This window comes from Amblyomma mixtum, chromosome 5, assembly GCF_055824585.1.
Source record: "Amblyomma mixtum isolate Tamu chromosome 5, ASM5582458v1, whole genome shotgun sequence".
In the NCBI taxonomy this organism is placed as follows: Eukaryota; Metazoa; Arthropoda; class Arachnida; order Ixodida; family Ixodidae; genus Amblyomma; species Amblyomma mixtum.
Genome location: NC_143016.1, coordinates 100,605,217 through 100,627,716, shown reverse-complemented (window position 1 = coordinate 100,627,716; position 22,500 = coordinate 100,605,217). Strand labels below are relative to the sequence as shown.

Here is a 22,500-nt window from a genome sequence, read left to right as displayed (position 1 = left end):
ACTTACTTGCGTCCTTTACAAAAAGAATTTTAAAACTACACCGCTACCCAAGCCTTTCTGTTCCCTCTGACGACGGCTGCTCAGCCCAAGGCGGCCCCGTTTCGATGAAGGCCATCCACAGCCTCCTCTATACGGTGTGCCCCATATCCCATGTGTTGCTTGGGACGTTAGATCAAATATGCCGATATACATCAGTACCTTTTCTCTTGGAGTCTGTTCTGTGACCTTGCTCACTTGCGCCAAGAAAACGCTGAGAAATGAGGAACACATACGGCGTTTGTGTTCCTCGCGCAAATAGTACCTACTCTCAGGGATGAACAAACTCCCCCAGACGAAAGTGCTAATTGGCTACTGTTTTCCCGTGGCGCTCCCTACTCAGATACCTTTAAATCCCCATCTTCAGCCTGGTGGCAAGAAAAAATTCGCTGTCAAATCCGTGCTACGCGTTTATTACCCCACTGCAGGAATGCATCTGTGTTGTTTAGTGTTTCGATCACATCCATAAACAAGCAACAACACAAGGAGGGTTTTCGCTGAGAAACCCTTACGGACGATTTTCGTTAAGTCACTTGTAGGCCTCCACGTCACAGCAGCGATGACGTATATGTGCACGACAAGTCTACTTCGATTCCTCTCCCGTTCTCGGCGTTTGTTTTTGTTTTCATTGACTTTACAATGGTGTAAAACGTTCCAGGTGTGGTCGGCCAGGTGGATGCAAGGAACCAGGATGTTAGCGTCGGTACGAATATATTTGTATAGGCATTTTCTTCACGTCACCAGCTAACCACGTAGAAGGACTATTGCATACGAAGAGAACGAATGCGATTGCGTGCAAGCAATAACAAGAGCAAGTGGTAGGGCGGCTACACATCCATTTGTGCTCGAACGCGACAGAGAACGCATCACAAAGAAAGACAGCCTGTACGTTTCAAAAGCACAAAAAGCTGCAACGAGTTGAAGAAGTTTCTCTTCGGTCATTACGTGAGGATACTGCGCATTAATAAGCCGATAAATATTATCTCTGGGAGGGTGCTTGCTTTCATCCTTGCGCTTCGCCACGAAGGAAATTAGCGCCAGTTTAGAGCAATGCTGCTGATGTAAGGGTCGCACTAATTGCAAGGTTGCTATTACATGAGCAAGTACCCTTTGCATAAGCATCTAAAACCTGCATCTCAGGGGACATCAGTGATATTGGTTGCTGCTGCAGCAGCTGACGTCATCGCTTCGAAGGACGTGGTTGCAGCGACGCGCGCCTATTCTTCCAATGTTTTCTTTGGCATCTAGTGTTTCTATCAACTCCTTGCTGTCTTCACGCGGCAATGATAGCGGCCCAGTTGGAGCCAATTGACAAGCCCATGCACTTTCTTCTTTAAACCTCAGCAGCAGCACCAGCAACCAGGTGACAACAGCAACAGTGCCGTCGGCTCGCGTCGGCGCAAACGGCCTTATTGACGCGCTTCCACTAGCCACAATGGCACCGCAAAGGCGTGGATTCGAGCGAATCTGACTGAAAGTTATATCTATCCGCGTGTGTTTCTTTTTCTTGGCTTTTCTCGTGATGTGGACGAAATGATTAACGGATGGATGGACAAATGTCACCGTTAAATGCATCCCCGTAATAATGGTAAGGAGGAGAAGGGCGAAATGGAATTTAAATTGAAAGAATATGTAGTCAGGGGTAGCAGAGATTGATGGTACGAAAGAGAAAATAACCACGGCATCTATAAAGTGGCAGCGGCTAGCTGATGTAGAAGAAGCCTAATTGGTGATAAACAAGGAAAGCTTTCGTCCCGCGATGAATATGGCCTGAGTGTGGTTGATTATTCTTATGATGGTATTGATGATGATGTATGTGGTGTTTGGAACATGTCAGATTTGTGATGGCGACAGTGACTCTAGGCCCCGTCGGAGGATGCATGCTGGCACTATACAATGTTGTACCAACGCACTAGAAGACTGGCAAGTGTGCACTAAATCTGGAGCAACCAGAACGCGAGTTGTTCTTGAGTTGTTGGTGCCCTCGAGGATAGGGCACACGACACAGACTGGCGACAAGGACGGGTGCTGGGAATATTCAGATGTTCTAAACACCACAATGCCCGTAAAACAGCTATGCTGGCATGACGCTTGTCCTTCCTTCATCAATGAAAGAAGTGATACTTCATCCCCCCCTTCCAAAAGGTAAAAAAAAAAGCTTTAAAAAAGTGGTTGGGAGCCTGCGGTGCACCGATGATAAGAAGAATGGGTACGGACGACAATAAATCTCTTGTCCACCGCACAGAATGATCGCCCTTGGCAAAGTCGCCTGAGGGGCCATTAAACCGCAGACTTCGTCGCGCAGGCCATATTTGATTTATTTCGCTTTGTCCTCCGCCAACAATGAATGGCGGCTCCTTCATCGGGAAGGAGGAGCAACATGTGTTCCCTGTTCCAACTGCCAAGAGATCCTGCTTGGCGATACCAAGCCACGAATACACTGTGCAGCACCTCCATGAATGCACCCAATGTCACTCCGCCTACAGCGCAAACTAAAAAAAAATAAAAAAGTCATTTGTACTAGTCAGTCATACGGGCACGGCGCAGATTCGGTCTGCAATGAAGGCCACTGCATAAGGCTTGTTATTTTTTTATGCGAAGCATACTAGCCGCACAACCAAGCTCTTCCTTGCTGCGTCGCGCGCGGCCGCGTAGCTACCACTTGACCTACATCGGCGCACCACGTGATATGACGTCACAACAGCTGTGAAAGCTGGGGCTCAACTCGTGCGCTCGCTTGCGGACGCGCAGCCTCCGCCGGCGGCCTAACTCCCGCTCCTTCCGCTAGGGGCGCTGACGTCACAACAGCTGTGAAAGCTGGGGCTCAACTCGTGCGCTCGCTTGCGGACGCGCAGCCTCCGCCGGCGGTATGCTTCGCATCCTAGGCTTAACCATAAGCTATTTTATTAACAAAATACACGAGTAGAGCCCAAGGTTACACGATTATAGATTATGCATGAATGCTATGTAAAAGGCAGGAAAAACGGTTATTTAAATTCATAAAGTACATAAACATTGAAAATAGATAAGCATTGATTAGAAAACAATAATAGGATCATTGTTCCGTAGTTAATAACTGTGAATACAGATGCAAAATATAAGTGTGGACAAGAACAGTGACAATGGGAACAGCAGAAACAGGAATTTTGGTTAGAACATTCAATACGTAATGACATTAATTAGAAAGTAATAACAAGATCATTCTTTCGAGGTTAATAACTGTGAACACAGGTGCAAAACACATTTGTGAACATGAACAGCAACAATGGGAACAACTTTTTGTCTTGTCCTAATTGTATGACAAAAACAGCGTTGCAGGTGATTGCTCGTGTTCTGAAATCGTATGGAAGCACTTCTGTAATTAGTTCAATTAGCTTGAGCCACTTTCGTCTTGTTAAAAGAAGCGCTACCTGCCAAGCAAAAGCAGCCTGCGCCAAGCGTGCAGCCTTCCATAACTATTCCAGTGAGCTTACTTCCGCATGTTTTAGACAGAATGCGCTGTTTGCTGACAAACGCTGTCGGGCGAATTGGTACAAGTCCAAAACCTTCTCCAGCAGACTAGATAATGCCGCCTTCTTAAGAGGGGGCCCGGCCACTGGTGATGTCATCGGGTTCCCCGATGTGGGCTCTGCTTACTTTATTTTTATTCTGACTCCTGACAGTGCAAGGCTAACACAGCTTGTTGGTTATTGTTAGGTTAAGTGCTCACTCGATGGCCTTGCGGACTTTTCTTTTTTTGCTTTCAAGTCAGGGCCGCAGTGAATGGCGTTATGCCAAGATCAGCTTGGAAACGTCGATCTGCCGTTTTAGCTTTCTCTACACTGATGTTCAACCCACAAAAGAAACGTTTGATGCCTTCTCTTTCACAGTTGGTCCGTAGGCCCGCAAATGCTTTTAGTTCTTCACTGTCATTCATGTTGCCGAAACATCTGCCAGATTGCACTACTGAAGATGACGTATATTATACTGCTGCCTTTATTCTTTCCAAAGAAAGGGTGTCTACTGACACTTTGTCTTGAACGGCAATTAACTTGTTAAGCTACGAGTTACTGGAGGTGTGGTTTCACAGACTGATACTTAAAAATATTTCTTTTTCAATATTATTTATTTCCATGTCAATTGTTAGCCCCTGCATGTCTACTGTAAACGCTAGCCTTCACTTGGTTTAGCTAATCTGCTTAATCTCATCTAAATTAGTTTTATTCATCTCATTTGAAGAACCTACTGCATCCAGAGTAAGCTTCAATGAGTGTTAAAAATGAGTAAAAAAATGCACGTAGAAACATGCCGAAACGTTGCAGAAAAACTAAACAACGGCTGCAAGAGTGGTTGGTCATCTTAGTGCAAGTCATTGAAATAAGGAGGGCAAACCAGGAGTACCCTTAGAAATGCGGTACTCAGACGCCGCTAAAATGCCTACGCCATCATGCAAGAGGGAACAAACCTGTAGATATCTTAGCGTGAGGCTGTTAACCAACGATTGAGGCCTCAGTGTACGCGCGATTGTGTTTTAATTTGTTGGGAGCTACGAGTTACCTCGTGCCACGTGACAATACCGCGCGTGTTGATTGACGCCCCTCCCTCGACCGGGTACTTCTCACTTTACGCTTCAACGCTGTAAAATGGCCCACCTTGCTCCTTTTACATCGCTTCTTTTCACCGTCGAGATAATCCATTGGGTTCGTTTCAAAGCGCAGGTTTCCTCTCGTCTTTCTCGCGCATGCGCAGACCTGTCAAAGCAAAGGCGTTCACTGGCTCACAGCAAACCGAAACGATAGGAAAGTTTCCTTTGTGGACATTACCTTCCCAGCAGGCCTAGCAGCTGTTCACTGTTGCGAGCTGTATGCAAATAAGAAAAGCTTTGCGGTGTAAGCGAAACAAATGCGAAAAAAAAAGGGGCTTGTGGTTTGGCCTTGCTAAGAACGAAATATCGTGCGAAAGCACAGTTTTGCAGTTGGACACCACCGCCAGATTCCTGAAAGCGCGATTGAGGTGTCCACTCACCCAAGAAGCCAGTTATGCGCGTCTTCAGCTTTTTCAACATAAATGCCAATTTACCCAATGTGCGCCGGCGGCCTATGCTCCAGTTCCGAGTTTCTGCAGCAATGTTGCCAACGCCAACGTGTATATAGTGCTCTCGTTCCGTGTTTCTACCACGTTGTCTACGCCAACGCTTGCAGTGCACATCTCCCTCTCACTACCGCCACATAGCTCAAAGCGCGAATATTAGTCTGATAGTACTATTAGTTGATGAAGGAGAGGTGGGCAATGCGCTGCGCGGGTATGAGTTGGATGTTTAACGCCAGCATAATCGGCTGCGGCGATAGCCTGGTGCTCTCACGCAGCGGCCAGCGAAGCTGCACTGTTCACGCCGCCGCGGATTCGGTTCCCAGTCGCGGCAATATTTATTTGGTTTATCTTTATTGATTTATTTCACTTGACACAAACCCAAAAAAACCGCAAGATCTTGCTAGGGGTTTGCCCAACGGAATTGTGCTTTCACCCTGGATTGTTTTCTGTGACAGTTATTGTTGGAGTTACGGTAGTGCTGGCACTTGTGAAAAGCTTGCAGTTATGATTAAAAGAAGTAACTTCATACCTGCAAAGCATTCTCTTAGGTGAAACACTACGAGAAAATAAATCACGCGCTCTCACGCTCGAAATTTAGCGGGTGATAAAAAGTGCTCCACATAACGGACTTTTATTGCGTCTCATTGCTCAAAACGGTATGAAGTGAGGGCTATCGCTCGGGATAATCCAACTTACACAAAAGCTTGTTTGTAGAGTTCTTCAAGAAACTTCCATTCCCGCAGCACTTTCTGAAACGCATGCTGTCCTGAAGCATCTCCTAAGAGAAGCATTGCGCTGGGCTGGAAAAACTGTGGACTGCGATGGACAAGGTCGGCGAATGACCAACGATCCGGCTCACCATGAAAAGTTCTTGCGACTGCTGTGCTAAGTCTCAGTACAGGAGTGATAGTGCGCTTAAATTTTGTGCCTTGGCCAAAAAGCAACTCACTGGCAACGAAACAGGGACCTTACTCTGCAATCATAAAGCGTCAAGACAGAAAAAGGCAATGCAATGGGTTATAATTGGCTGCATTTTGTAAAATAACCTTATGGTACACCGTTAAACAACTTTGGTGAATTTTAGTATTTTTTTTTCTTTCACGAACTAAAACGCCGAGTTATGTCACCAACGATTCCGGCGACGTCATCAACGTTAGACTTGTACGACGCAGTAACAGGTCACAAGTCATTCTCACCATCCTCGTTGGGTTTACGATGGCAAAACACACAGCTTGTGTTGTTAGCTAAGTCAGCATGGCCAAGTTGAGCCGAGAGGCTTCTTTCACAAAAAAAGCCGCTTAAATGTCTTCCATCATGAGTTTCACGATGACGCCAGCAGCTGCGCTGACTGCGCAGAAAATAGAAACAACTTCATTCAGCCTGCTTTTGTCGTAAAACGGGGCTCCTCTAAGCATACAGTGAACGAAGCGAGCAGGCTGTAAGCCATGGACTCCACTTTTCAGAAGTACAGCTCCCTTATAGATTTTGCTTTTTGTCTATTCATAGTGTATAGACTGTCTATAGACAAAAGCCTACTAAAAGTGTATGGCCATAAATCTATAGATTGCCTATAGACTGACTATGGCATTGGCATTGCCTATAAACTGCTCTCTGGGATTTGTCTATAGACAGTCTATAGGATTTATAGGCAGAAGTCTATAGACACTCTATAGACTGTCTAAACTTTTTTTACAAAGCAGAGACGATACACATATAAGACAGTCGTATGGTGGACAGAGCAAATGTGTACATTATCGACCTTATCGTTTCGCTACCTCACTGAAGGTGTTCCAAAAACTTCAGCGCCGTAGTGGTGAGACCAGAGGAATTGGTCAGCGCTGCTGTAAAGTTTCAGTCTCGGCTTACCTCCTTCGACCTCCACCACCCTCCTAACTTTCTCTGAGCTTGGCAATAATTTGGGAAGTGTGGAAGAAAGCACACGCCTTGTTGGCAGGTGACCAGAACTCGGAATGCAGAAATAAAAAAAAAACAATAAACAAGCAACAACCTAGGCTACTTTCAAATTAATTAAACGAACGAACAAATAGGCCGATTAAATGAAGGAATGAATGAATTAATCTGTTAGAAGGTAGTCAAAAGATTGCTATGACCTTTGGACAAGCTTGCACCATACGCAGTGCACTGCTCATCCGTTTTCTCTCTACTCCAAAGAAAAATAAAATGGTCACTTTGAATGGGAGCGCACTAGTTCGGTGCTAGGCGGAAAATTCCTATTCTCATTAGGTGGAAAAAGGCTCCGTTCCATCCTTTTTTGACCTCCACGATACATCTGGCAACGTCCCGAGCGGGGGAGATACCACGATGTTTTGGTTTATAGTTTCAGGATTTGACAAGTGAACCAAGATAACTATTCAGAAAACTAAGCAATGTGATCGTGCTAGCTTCTAGAGAACTCCTACCGTGCGTGAAAACGAAAAAATGGTTTCGTGGGACTGCAACCTAAGCCGCAGACTGTAAGAGGAAGAAGCTGGCATCTGAGAGCAGTAGCGCCGTTGCTCATCATCCAGCCGACGCCCACTGCCACAGTCGCTTGCGTGATACCTTACAACGTGCCGCTCTGGCCTAGCCCGCAAGCACGATAAGCAGTCAACGATATCCCCCTGCCCTGTCTCACGTTTCACTGGGAAATTTTCCGCTGCTTCCGACTTCTTTTTCCGCTCTGTGTACGGCATTACATACGAGGGCCGAAATGAGAGAAAAGGAAAGGGGGGGGGAGGCTACTTATCGCCGCGAGGTCGGCGCCGTGTGGTGGAGGAGCATCGCACGACTCTTATCTGTTACCCCAGATTTCAGAGCTTTGCACCAACCCCACGAAGCAAAAGCGCATTTCAGATTTGTAATACGTCAGGCACCAGGCCAACGCGAATTAAGAGAGAGGCGCCTTCGTAAGATGACCGCAACAGATACCGCTACTCCTTGTATAGCAGCGAGTGTTCTGGGTGTTGCTGAGCCGGCCATTACGGGAAATTCATTTTGTGCGAAAAATAGGACAATACCTAGAACATATAACTCGAGTGCTTCTCTTCAGTACAAGGCTGTTCTGTCGTCCTGTTTTGTTTCTTAGCGCTAACATCTGTAAGACATGGAAAACCAACTAGCCTAACTTCACGCTCTCACGAATATGTTTTTTTTTTTTTTTGCACGTATACGCATTTCTGTGGGCAAGACCAGAAAGAGCCCTTCGCCGACCTTTCGAAGTACTTTCGTTTGGATTTTTTTCTTTCTCTTGTTGAAAGCGTAGCTCCAATGGGAATGGGCGAAACGAGATCACGGACTCTGTGGCATGGGTGCCGTACTAGAGGAATGTAGCCACTTTGACCAAGAGATGCCTAACTGTGTTTCTCCCCCAACCGCGGTCCATATCACACCTCTAGGGTTTGCATTTAAGTAAAACAAGTCTGTAAGCAGTTCACACTTCACATTATTTTAGTAACAGAGTTTATTGCTGGCAGATGGTCTGAGTAATCCTTCTGAAGGAAAGCCCATTTTTTTTCTGGAGTGGTACCTTACAAGAAGGCCACGTGAACAAGAGGAGCAGACATTAGCCAAGGAAACGTTTTGTTAACCCACTTCGGTGCTTATACTGTTTGCTTCCGGGGTCTGATGAATTGTTCTATTTACTTCCGCTGTGCAGCAATGACACTAGAGTTCCTTGTTACCATGTTACGGTTGCGAGAAAAGCCCCTGGATGCAACCATCCCGCATCTCGTTAGAATGCAAATCAGCTCGGTGAATTCGTATGCGCTCGCCCGTGACACATCGTACATCATTCGCCTCCTTTGTATTTCCAGAATGTGGGCGTTAACAAGGACTACCGTGTTTCGGGAGCTGCGGTAACGCATCCGGTGCGCCGAACAGTAGCGGGAGTGAAAGCGGAAGTGAACGGCCGCGAATGCAGCCACCAACAACTGAGAGGTAGAAAAACGTGCAGGTTAAGTGTGCATCCCACTGGAATTTGAAGCCGAACAAATTAGGCTTAGCTTGCTGGCATCAAAAGTGTTTCAGCGTCATTTCTTTTAGAGATATGGCAGAGCGAAATACGCGAGTATAGCTAGTAGTTCTATTCAATCCGGCGATTTCATATTTATTAGGGGTAGTACAATGAGCAACACACCATGAAAAGTTTTTTGGTCCTGTGCTGCCGAAACGACCACCACGAACGCGACAATCGTGGAAGAAGGAAAGAAGTTGGAAGGGGCTGTTACGTCAAATTTATTGAAGCCGGAAGTCAGGGCTCCGTCATACTAGTTGGCTTGTCACGTTCGTCGTCTCGGCGCGCTTTCGCAGGCACTGCTTGCTTGGTTTATTAGTTTATTGGTGTTTAACGTCCTAAAGCGACTCAGGTAAGGGCTCTGGAAATTTAGAACACATGGGGTTCTTTAACGGGTTCTGACATCGCACAGTACACGGGCCTCTAGAATTTCGCCTTCATCGAAATTCAACCGCCGTGGCAGGGATTGAACCCGCATCTTTCGGGTCAGCAGCCGAGCACCATACCACTGAGCCACGGCGGCGACGTCGCGCTGCTTGTACCGCGATCACACACGAGCAGACGATGTCGCCGGGCCGCAGACGACGCTGCTAATGCCGCTGCGCGATGAATAACAGAATCGCGATAGTTCTTGCGAAAACACGTGACTGCCGGCGAACTTTTTTTGTCACGCAGCTCTGAAAATGGCCTCTCCTCGCCTTTTCTTCCTCCATGGCGACATCTTTTGGCGTTAGTCTGTACTGTGTTCTATGCGATAGCAAAACACGTGCGCGAGCTCTTGAATAGTACGATAGGGCGAGCGCTTTCATGTCGCGCCTCGGATGAGGACAAATTCAAAAAGGCTTTCCTCTAGAGTCACCTTTCTTTTTTTCTTTTTTTTCACCACGTGCAAATAGGCAGTCTGCAAAAGACTCAATAAGTCCAGCGTCCGCGTTTCAGCTCCTAGGGCAAGTACTCGCAGCAACAAACGCTGTAGACAGATTCTGCTTATCGCTTTCGACCTGTTGTCACATCCTGTTGTGTCGCCCCTTTGAACATAATGGGAACTCGCACCTACGAGGTCTGCAGGATAGGTGCGAGCTTTCGCGCAGCCGCCGGCTGAACTGCTTCCTCTTTCACAATTCGTCCGTTTCACTCCCAACACCTGCATTCGAAAGGATGTAGGTGATCCTGCTGCTCTGCGTGCAAGTCCATCTTCGCAAATTCGTGTCAGCTTACGTACACCTTGGTACGTATGGCGCCTTTCCTACGCTACACACTACACTACAAACACTACAAGTTACCTAGCCCCGCCGTCATATGAGAATATTAAAGGAGCAAGAGAACCTCGTCACAAAAGGAACAGAACCTTTGCAGCAGAACCCTTTTGGCACTTGAGACCGCTCCTTTACTGTGTCAATTTTCCCCAGCCCCGCCGCGAGATGCTCGGGGCCTGCAGGACTCTATGTAACATCCCGGACAGTCACAAAGCCGGGCGACAGTGCTTAGACCCACGACACAACTATGCCTACATCGACCAGATGGACTTGACGTCCCGCTTGCTGCTCGCTGTAGCCGCGCTTGACGGAACGCTCTGACTGTGTTGCTTTTGGACGGAATGCAGCAGAGCGCCCCGCCCCAGCTGCCAGTGCAGTGTGCCGCGCATATGTTCTCAGTGACAGGAGGCGACACGCCCGCGGTGAGTAAGTGGCGTGCATATTTTTGTAGAGGGTCAGTGTTTGCTCGAGCGCTGTATTTTAGGTGTGCTTGACACCCGTACTGGAGCGGTATTAACTTTTTAATGCGGTATCCTTTAGGTTGTCGTCTCGCAAAAGCCACGGGCTTCCTCCGTCACGAAATTCCCTCATTGGTCGAGAGAGCCGTGACACCGTCAGTGCCGCCAAATTTTAAACCCTTAGGCCTAGAATGTTCAAGTAGCTTCTATTGGATTATCATATGGGATTGTACTAGCCCGACCCACTCTTCCGCATTAATTCATCCACTAATCTCCATTAAAATGGCAATACGGAAGGGTGTCAGGCAATGAGACACGATCTCGCAAATGCTTTTGACCGCCTGCTCACAAGAGGTATTCAGAGGCCTGTATTGGGAACATTTGAGGATACGAGTCAATATTGAATACTATAGTAATCTGCGATTTGCTGATGATGCCATTCCCTTGCTAAGTCACTCAGGACATGAAGTGCAAAGCATGATCAATGAGTTAGACAGGCAGAGCAGAATGGTGGGTCTGAAAATTGACATACAGAAAACCAAACTAATGTCCAACAGTCTTGCGAGGGAACAACAGTTCGCAATTGGTAGCGATGGGCTGGAAGTAGTAAGCGCATATGTCCACGTAGGACAGATAGTGACCGCAAATCCAGATCCTTAGAGGGAAATAATTAGAAGGATAAGAATGATGCGGAGCTCATATGGTAGGTTCTCTCAGGTCATGAAGGGCAGTTTACCGATATCTTTCAAGAGAAAAGTATACAACAGCTGTATCTCACCGGTACTCACCTATGGGGAAGAAACGTGGAGGCTAACAAAAAGGGTTCAGCTTAAGTTAAGGACAACGCAACGAGCTATGTAAAAAAAATGATAGGTGTAGCGTCAAGAGATCGGAAGCGGGCGGAGTGGTTGAGAGAACAAATGCGGGTTAATGACATCCTAGTCGAAATCAAAGAGGACGAAATGGGCTTGGGCAGGAAATGTAATGCGAAGGCAAGATAACCGCTGGTCCTTAAGGATAACGGAGTGGATTGCAAGAGAAGGCAAGCGTAGCAGTGGGCGGCAGAAAGTTAGGTGGGTGGATGAGATGAAGAAGTTTGCGGGGATACAGTGGCCACAGCTGGCAAAGGATAGGGCTAATAGGAGAGATATGGTATAGGACTTTGTCAACAGAGCGGACTCCAAGCGGGTCAGGGAGAGGCAAAAAGTTAGGTGGGCAGATGAAATTAAGAAGTTTGCAGGGAGACGGGGGCCGCAGATGGCAAAGAACAGGGTCAGTTGGAGAGATATAGGACAGGGTTTTGTCCTGCAGTAGGAGTAGTCAGGCTGACAATGATGGTTATGAATCCTCTTGAATCCACATTAATCCACCAACTAATATCCGCTAATCTGCCTTAAGCCGCCCACTAATCCACCTTAGTCTATTTTCAGGGTTACGCTTTAAGGAGTCCTTTAGAATATTTGGGGGTGGGCCAACTTCTAACTAACGCTACGCATACACGAATGCAAATGCATAGGTCGCATTGATCATCTGTGGATTTTAATTTTTTATCTTTGAATAAACCACTAACCACAACATAAAAGCTAGTGCGAACACCTCACCCCTTTCTAAAGGCAGCAGCTGTCGCTCAGTTAAGGCTTTACACTGGTGCTGCCCAAGTTACGCCGTTTCAGTAAGAAGTATATGACGTCAGAACCCGGTGAACTAGACAGACCATTGCTAAATGAAGGTTTCATCTGAGAGAGAGAAAATGGGAAAGACAGGGAGATTAAGGAGGCATAATGCCCGGTTGGCTATATCCTGCACAAGAAAAGTGCCGGATAATACGGAGGAAAAGAGTAGACAGAGGCTTAGTCTCTTATGTTCACGATGTGGATAAAAAAAAAAGAAGGAAATGGCGAAAACTTAAAATTGGAGAGTTCAGGCCTCTTGCATTTCGTTAAGAAGCCGCACCGCTTCGGCCTTCCTCACAAAACAAGGGTCGATGGAGCGTCATGGCGTTCGCTATTCAAACTACTGAAACACTGAATCGGGCGTCCATTGCCTGGCAGTGTGTTTCGAGTTGTTGGAGTCTAGTTCATCTAGTAGTGGGCTAATGCCGACAGTGAGAGGACTGAAGCGCTGCTGTCCTTCCGTAAGCGATGTATTTAGAACAGCTTTCTGATGTATGGCTTCAAGGGAGCATGATTACAGTACATAGGAGATCCGCGCGCTCTAAGTAACGCCTTGGTGAATTTAGTAATCTTGTTTTGATTTTAGAATGCAACGTCGTACAAAGTTTGCACGGCGGTGATGGTTTTTCAAACTCTTTATATTTATTTTTTACCTTCCAGTGTTGTGACTGACGCACCTGTTGCACATACATTGTGCCGGTGTTCAGTTTCCGTCCACATGTAGCGTTTCCACATGTGGTTACGGTTGGTATTCGTGAATATATGTGGAAACGACTAGGCTTACAGGACGTTTCGATTATCTGGCTTATAGCTCACCGCGTCTCTTACACAGCAGCTAATAGCAGGGCTCAGCGTCTGCGTACTCATTGACATTTAAGGCGAGCTTCAAATACGAATAAGGATTATGATTGCGCTTGCGAGAACTATCGGTACGCCCACTTTCCTCAGAAAGGAAATTTTTGTTTAAATCTTCGTAGCGTTGCATATGGCCTTTCGCCCGCTTTATTTTCACCTCCGATCTCTACGAGCGCTTTCTGACCGCTGTTACGTGTTTGGTATAAACAGTGCTACCTATGTACGAGTATACTGCTCGGTTCTCTTACAAACATGAACTCGGTAGAGCCCTTTATCCAACTTGAGTGTCACCTTCATGTTTATTTTGACAATCGCTTTGCGCACGACCTATGCGCCAGGCTTTAGAAGAGCGCGTTTCGAGATCAAACGCTTTGGAAGCAGCTGAAAATGGTTATCAGATGCCTAAAACAAAAGCAGGGTCTACGCACGTAGTTCTTTCTCATTGTGCGAAAACCGCGCCGTCATCAGAAACCCGGGGCCGAAACGAGGCACGCAGATGACGTCATCACCCCTCCTGGAACAATGGGCCGCCGGCGCCCCGATTGCCACGTACCTCAAAGCGCGATCGAGGTGCCCGCTGACCCAGGAAGCCAGTTATGCGTCTCCCCTATCCTCAAAATCAATAAAAGGAGCATAACTTCCTCAATTTCTACACGTGGCCACACCATTTTCATTTTTTTATATATAATTTAAATTTTTTCGTAAGTTACACAGGAAGGGGCGTGGAAAAAACTGCACGGGGCAGCTTCCCCTGGTTACACATGGCAGCATTGGCAAACAGACATGTGGTACTTGTGGGCAGCGACTTATCAGGAATACAAACTATTCTCAGAACATAACTGCAAATCCTTTTTAACTCCACACAGAAGCAAATGCAACAGAAAACGCGCAGAAGTACATAGGCTATAATACACAATGTAAATAACGAAACGCCTGGATAGAAAAAAAAAAGTCAGACAGCCATACGCCGAAAAAGAAGCATGCTCATTCACACAAACCCATACAACAGATGCAAACAGGAAATTATTTCGAGAAAATTATTCTTCTAAGTTGTTTTAATGGTAATCGCGATACGTCAATATGTTGCACGTCAAGTTTTTTTCAGAAGGCGCGGTAATGTATTTGATATGCTTTGTAAGCCACAGTTTGTTCTACACGTGGGAACATTCCAGAGTTGAGGTTTTCGGCTCCGGTAGATTGGCACATTGCGTGTAAGGTTAGCAACCCTGCGTAGGCTAATCAAGACTTTCCGTAATCTACGCTTTCCGTAATGCACGCTTTCTGTAATGCACGCTTTCCGTAACGCACGCCGATTCATGACGCCTACAGTTTTTGATAACCTAGTTATTACAGCATTTATATGGTTGTCCTCAATGAATTGACAGTGAAAATAGACTCTCAGTACCTTTTGGTTTCGACAGTTTGTAGCCTTTCGCTTCCAAGCTGGACATAGGTGGTAAACACTACTTTATTTCGTGCTCTAAATAAAACTGATTTTGTTTTATTTACACTTAGTTTTAAATAGTTATCAACAGAGCAGGACTGAAGTGCCCTCAATGCAGCATCTGCTTGATGGGCTAATCTCTCCGTTGATACAGAAGAGAACAGAAGTGTCACATCATCAGCATATAGTACAAAGTGAGCATCTGTAGATTATTTGGGAATGTCTTTAATATACAAAGTAAAACAAGAGGTCCTAAGATGCTGCCTTTGCGGGACTCGCTATCATCTGTCTAACTGAAGATTGCTGGTTTTTTATACTTACATACTGTTTGCGGTATGAAGGAGACGTTGTAAGTTATGAGTGAACGGGCCTCCGTGTCTGTCCAGTCTAATCAAAAGCCACCACCTACTCGCTGTGCGATTGAGGACCCAGTGAGCCAGCTATGCTTGCTCACGCATTCACGCATCATAAGAGTTGCTTAGGTACCCCCAGAAATTTTTAGTGTGAAAGCGCTATTAGCCACCTACCCCGCACGATCAAAATGGGGACGTGAAGCCCACCCGCCGCGGTGGCTCAGTGATTAGGGCGCTCGGCTACTGAGCCGGAGTGCGCGGGTTCGAACCCGGCCGCGGCGGCAGCGCTTCCATGGAGGGTAAAAGCAAAAAGCCGCCCTTTGCTACGCGATGTCAGCGCACGTTAAAGATCCCCAGGTGGACGAAATTATTCCGAAGCCCTTCACTACGACACTTCCATCTCTCATTCTTCTTTCACTCCCGCTTTCCTTCCTTCCCTTACGGCACGGTTCAGGTGTCAGCCGAGATACGTGAGACAATTACTGAGCAATTTTTTTTCCTACAGAACCAATTTTCCAAACTAACTTTCCAAATTTTTCTATGTGAAGACTCCGAGATAGCCACGAAAGGAAAGGAAAGGAAAGGTGCGTAACTGGCTCCCTGGGTCGGTGATACCTCAGCTTTCAACTACGTAGCGGTAGTGACAGAGAGATGTGCTACGCTGCATGCGTTAAAAACGTTACGGCATAAACGCTGCACTGGAGTAGGATGGCTGGAAACAACTTTATTAAACACACACACAAAAAAAAATCTTCCAGGGTGGTCCCCTACTGGTCCAGGAGTCCACGGGCTTGTGCTTCACGTAAAGCCCGATCCACCAGCCACTTCTGGCCGGCGGGCTGAGCGGTCAGTAAAGCAGCCTCCCAGGAATAATGAGTGGGATTGGGGATGGGGGATACTGCCTTTGGGGAAGGACATTCCCAAAGGTAGTGGAAAAGTGTGGATCTGGGCACGCCACAGGTGTTACAATCAGGAGGAAAGGTGGGGTGATAGCATGAGAGACGGTGGGGTGAAATAAAACAGCCTGTCTGTAATTGTCGCCATGTGGCGCTGGATGAGGGCGACAAGGTACTGTGAGGTGGTGGCAGTGTCATGCGGCTGAGTTTGTAGAATGTTGTGATTTGGTAATATGTAGAGAGGACCGATGGGGCTTCTTGCGCAGGGTTGGGTGCCTGATATTACTCGGGAGTAATAGCCCGCCGGCGTTCACCGCGCGCATTGGCGTTGGCGTTGACAACATTGTAGCCCGTATGATTTGAATAAAGGAAAAGTGCATAACTGGCTCCCTGGATCAGTGTACACACACGCTTTGAGGTAGTGGTGGTGGTGCCGGCTTTCATATCAAAACACCGCCACCACCGCCAGCAAAAAAAAAAAAGCATGCTTTCGCATAATATCTTGTGCTTAGCAATGCTAAACCGCCAGCAATTCTTTTATTTTCTCAGCTCACCTGAGTTTGGGCCTCTACAGTAGGTACGATGCAAATTAGCGGTGGAGGATAGTGTGCTTTATAATTTTCCACTCTCGGATAGCGACAACATGCGCAGCTGTCAGACAAACCGGCATGCGGGCAAGAGCCCGAGTACCCACGTCAGTTTGCATGTTTCTGATTGGGAGGCCTTTGCAAACCACGGAGGGCAAGTAGTCGTGTCCTAATGCCTTTCGCGATTATCACGGCCTCTAAACTGTGAGGAGCACCACATCTTCGCAGTATTTGCGCTCTCTGCTTGATCGTAGTCGCTGTTCTATTCAGTCATTCGACCTCGATGGAAACAAAAATATTTTGTGAGTACAAAACGAGTTGGGAAAACAGCGCGCATAATGCATTCACATGTTAGTGAAACGATTCCGTGTCGCTAGAACTGTTCAGTTCTCTCCCCATCATTATGCCCGGCCCCAAGGGTGGGGGCAGAGCCATGTAACGACGTTAAGGGAGGCGGTATCCATTTTTATATTAGCTATTCCCCGATCGGCAGTAAGAAATTCATAGAGGCTACAACCTTCTACGGACGCGAACTGCAGACGTGGCCGAGGCCTTCACTGGAGGATGTGAAGGAATGAATGTAAAGATATCGGCTTGGTTTATTGGGATTTAACGTCCCAAAGCGACTCAGGCCTATGAGGGACGCCGCAGTGAAGGGCTCCGGAAACTTCGACCACCTGGGGTTCTTTAACGTGCACTGACATCACACAGCACACGGGCCTCCAGAATTTCGCCTCCGTCGAAATTCGACCGCCGCGGCCGGGATCGAACCCGCGTCTTTCGGGGGAGCAGCCGAGCGCCAAGCCACTGAGCCACAGCGGCGGCTTGTAAGGATATCAGTTAATAATGAATATAAATGACTGAAGATCAAAGAATGTAAGCGATATGTAAACTTCCTAAGTACAGTACCGCAGAAGTGGCCAAGGCAGCATGAAGAGCAGTTAAAGATTTTTTTAGTTAATTTCATTCTTTTTGATTTTCATCTTTTGATTTTCACAGGGCGACAACTGCAAACTGGCAAAACACATGCAAACATGCATATAATCTGTTCGCAATTGAGATAAGCCAAAAATAACAAATTATGTTTATATATATAATTAAATAGCTACAAAGAAAACAGTGCAACAATCTCTACAATAAATAATGTGGGCGAAAAGCAGCACAATGAACACAGGATACAGGTGGAGCTTTTAAGAATGTACGTAGCGAAACTGTCGTATTTCTAGTTTCGATATTTTAAGCTGGTCAGTCCCGGATTTATGATAGCTCTTTAATAATCCGGCCTCGATCACGATGAATGGTTTTTAGGCCAAACTGGCGCTAAGGTCTCCTTTTAAGTGTTTCAATGTCAAATTATTGCCTTTTCACCCTTCTGTCATTAGGTATGCTATCCTGTTTTACATCGCCCACGAGCAATTCCTGTTAGTCACTTAGAGATGTTTATGGTACCTGTTTAATTGGCTAGCCTTACATGCTTACTCTCATGTGTTCTTGTAAATGTCACTGTATCTGCTAACCTTGGCATGTGTACATATGTAAATAAATTTTTTTTTTAAACATGGTTGGGCAGCCGTGTTCTCACCGTCGGTTATAAACGCGTTATGCACTGATTACGCAGGGAACCGTCCTCACCAACTGTTAATGCGCTTTACGAGCAATTTAAAAGCATTAATCTTAATGCGTGTTCAGTTTGTGATGGTTTTTACGCGATAGCGTTATATGCTCGTTCGGCAGAAACCCTGTGGTCGTTGTCGGCTTGACTGATAAATCCTGATTGGTCGAGACGGTAGTCACGTAAAAATCAGTTTCGCTGGAATGGAGGCAAATGTGGTCAAGAAGAATCGTAACGATGTCCTTTGAGTCAGGGAGCTAGGCTACGATACCTCTACACCACTGAGGAACGTCTGTTCAGTGGGATAGTGGAGACCTCCTATTAGCACTTCACAACGCAAAGTGGGCTAATTACATTACAGGAACGTTTAGTTAATTGCGGTCACTAATTAGCAACGCCAAAGAAATATGGACGATAATGTGTTATAAAGCAGTACGTGATGGCCACAATGGCACAAGCGCGTTGATGTCTCCAAACGAGTATAGCAGGGGACCCTCAAGAGCGCCGTTTACATGAACCCGACAGGATCGGGTTGAGTCTAATTTTCGGATCGAAAACCGGTTACTGGGTTCATGTAAACGCCGCCGAGTCGGGTCAAAGAGCCGATTCGACTTGACCCCTCAGCTCCACCGCACGAAGTGGATTGATTCGCAGCCCCCTCCGTAAATTACACTTAATCCTCTTTGACGCTTGGGGAAAACATTTTCTGCAAGGGAGAACAGAAGCGGGAGCCGGTTTACTAATCGTGAGGTCGCGCCCCGCAGGGCACGCCGGGAGATTTGACTCGCTAGTTCCGAGTTCATGTAAACAGACAGTCATCGAGTTGTGTTGACATTGCTCAACCGTATCTCCTGACTCGACCTGCCGCTGTCGGTTTCATGTAAACAAGGCTAAGTGACCGCAGGGACATTTAATGCTACCTCCCGGCCGCGGCGGCTCAATTTCTATAGGCGAAGTTCTAGAGGCCCGTGTATTGTGCGATGTGAGTGCACGTTAAAGAACCCCAGGTGGTCGAAATTTCCGGAGCCCTTCACTACGGCGTCTCTCATAGCCTTAGTCGCTTTGGGACGTTAAACCCCATAAACCAAACCAAACCAATGCTACCAAGTCATACTGTCAAGGTGTATTGAAGCCCCCAAGTTTTTTTATTATTATTATTCCTTGGCAAGTTCAGAACGGCGTCTTTCTAAACACATTCAACAGACACACGTATACGCTTTGTCCTTTCACTCTATCTGCCCTCACTTGACGGGTTTTTTTTTTTCAAGGTATACAGCTTTGTGGTTACCCCGTGGATTTGTCTCCGCATATAATAATAATGATAACATTAATGACTTTATTTGCTTCGCTTATACACGATGCCAGAGGCCTGCACAAAAGAGCGTAGCAATGGCTTTATTCCGCCCGTCAGTGTTTCTAGCCTGTCTCCAGACGGGCCGTTGCAGTGCAACTTTTCTCAAATAACTGATTAGCGCCTTCCTTGGCCCATAAAATCGCAATTCTATGGGCGTCTGACGTTCCGCGCCCACCAAAACACCGACACAGGGACAGGCGCACTCACTAGCACACACACGCACGCGCGTACGCACACACACATGCCTAAGTGTGCCGATGAGGAGCGACTCCTCTTATCGGCCACAGGTCACTCCCACCTCGCCTACGCCGAGATAAGCGTCACTTTCGTGGCCGCTCTTGTTTACATGGGATACGCGTCTGGCCGCCCAGAAGCTGCTTTGTCAAGAAACACTATATATACACTCTATAGAAATCGCCTTCGGGGCGCTTCCCTTGCACCTATGGGGTGGAATCGCCTTCAGACTTGGTGCACGCATACTCGGAGTGTGACGCATCTCATTGCTGTCGACTCTGAAGCAATTGACGAAGGCTTCGGAAAGGGTCTACCACGCTTCCAAGGTTGGTCTGATCAGCGCCACCCACCCCTTCGTTCTCCTCTTCCAATTCGGCACAAACACTGGTGGTGACGACGTCGTCCAGTGGTCGGCAGCTCTCCAGGCATCATCAACGCCGACGAGGTGTGTTGCGAGAGAGATCACGGGAAGTGGACTGTTAGTCTTCCCGGCGCCGAGGTTCGCGCGCCAGTCCACTCACGTTCGCGACATCGTCCGCGTCAGTTTCGCTCGAAGGAGGGAGACAACCGTATCGGCGGACATGGAGCAGGAAGAGAAGGTGTACGTTCCTGAAGCGAGTGACGGCCAAGACGGTGCCATGGTAAGCTTGCAGTCTGTCGCGAGAACTGGCCAAATCGACTTTTCGGTTCACTGCTTCCGCTGTGAGCATACTGTCGTCCAACTATGCAGCGTTTAAGTGGGGCTCTTTTGTCCCCGCGCACTCATGTGCACCTGTGCAAGGGACGGAGGAAGATATCCCAAAAGCAGTAGGATTGAAAGTGTCACCGCCGGAACATTGAACGTCGAGTAGTGTACAAAACTGCAGTCCAGGAAGCTTCCAAGGTTTCACATTGATTTGCATGGCTTCATACATCTGGTGGTAGGAGGAGGGGTGGAGGGGTTAGGGGAGGTAGGTGTGAGGTGTTTCTACGAATACAAGTTTGAGGCGTGACTGTATCCAACCATTATTATAACTTTTTTTTTAAGCTGCAGTCGGGAAGTCATGAACATGAATAGGGAGCTTTCCCGTATTTGTAGCATCAAAAGCTCCGCCACTTCTAAACAGCTGATAAAGTGCGTAGGCTACGCACGTAAGCTCTCAAAAGGTTCAGTGTGAGAGCTGTTCAGTCTTGCTTGCGTACGCAGTAACTAGTACCCCCTCCACCTCGCCTCCGCTTGTATTCTACGAGGAAGTCTGGAAGGTGGTGAGGCTGAGAGCCCTGCATGTGTCCTATAAAGCGACTTTGGGTGGCTGATGACTCAGCACAGGAGAGAGGATAAGCATAAGAAAGTTGAATCCCACATTGTGAAATGTTCACTTAAACCGATTAAAAGATGAGCCGACGGTGAAGCCTAAAATTGAATGGAATGAGACGACAATAAGAGAATCTCGGGCATACCCAAGGATTTCGTATGTGATCTAAAGGCATAGGGAGGTGAATAGTTGCGTTATCCAAGGACAGTAGCGCTGCCGTCGAGCACCACGAAACGGAGAAAGGTTCAACCCCTAGCACATTACCAGGAATTCGGGACCAGCAGTTCTAGTTCCTTTGGCTGCCACCACATATCGTATGACTTTGAACATTAAAGAATTGCGCGTCGACACCATCTGTGACGTAAGAAAGAAAGAGAATGACTGAGTGGCTGCGGAACATAACGTGATAGACTGCTAGGTTTAGCTGCACTGGCTGGGTGCTGTCCCGAATTCTTTGTAATGTTCGCTTCTAACACATGGTTCTCGCTGTTGTCCCCAAATGTGAAATGGCACACGCCCGCTGTCAGGCATTGGCCATAACTAGGCACATATCTCAAAACTACGATTTTAAAAATCCTAAAGTGCTGGTGTTCCAAATATAGTCTTATAGTGCCAAGAATTCGCAGCAGCTCTATTTTTTTCTTCGCAGACGCATTAATTCGAGGAAGAAAGGTCAACGCGGCTAAGTCTAGCGCTAAATGTATGGGCTCACATACAACGTTTGAAAAACAGCACTCCGGAGTCGAGAAGTGTTGTAACTCGTAGGCAAACGCTTCGTCTCTCTCTTTCCACTTTCCCTGTCCGCCCTTCTAAGAACCACGCAGGAATAGGAGAACCTCTGGTAACAAGTAGCAAGAGCAGTGTGAACGTCATTGAAGCTGAGAAGATAGGCGACGCTTATGTCGTCACTGTTTTGTTTTGTTTTTTCTTCCTTCTTGCTCTTTCTTCTCTCCAGTGAGCAGTAGCCGCATTTAGTGCTTCCTGCAGGGCGTCCCGTTTATCAGTCTTATCACAGCTGGCTTGCTGCCTGGTCGAACAGTCTTTTCAACTGGTGCACGTGCGTGCGTGCGTGCGTGCGTGCGTGCGTGCGTGCGTGCGTGCGTGCGTGCGTGCGTGCGTGCGTGCGTGCGTGCGTGCGTGCGTGCGTGCGTGTCCTTTCAACAGCAACGGCCCATTGATAATCTCGTGTCAGTTTTCTTCAGCGTCAATGAATTTGGTAGGCGGCAGTCGAGGCCCTGGCATGCAGTACATAAACATCCTTTTCGGGGAAGTTTTTCTTCATTTCTCGCCAGTAAAATTTGTGCGAAAATTGCAATATTGCGCAGGCGGGAGTAAAATAAAGCGACATTAAATACACTAGACCAA

At 47.1% G+C, this 22,500-nt stretch overlaps 1 protein-coding gene across 3 annotated transcripts in view; it reads left to right on the top strand.

Moving 5' to 3' along the window:
• LOC149343207 (excitatory amino acid transporter 2-like) overlaps positions 1-22,500 on the top strand; it is a 69,623-nt gene that overhangs the window by 14,775 nt on the left and 32,348 nt on the right. The window contains exon 1 of one of the 3 annotated variants that reach the window (XM_089545749.1): positions 20,020-20,481. The exons of the other annotated variants lie outside the window; for them this stretch is intronic. Coding sequence (XP_089401875.1) covers positions 20,422-20,481 — 60 coding nt within the window. The 5' untranslated portion in view covers positions 20,020-20,421. Of the gene's footprint in view, positions 1-20,019; positions 20,482-22,500 lie in introns of those variants that run through there. 3 annotated transcript variants of the gene reach the window in all.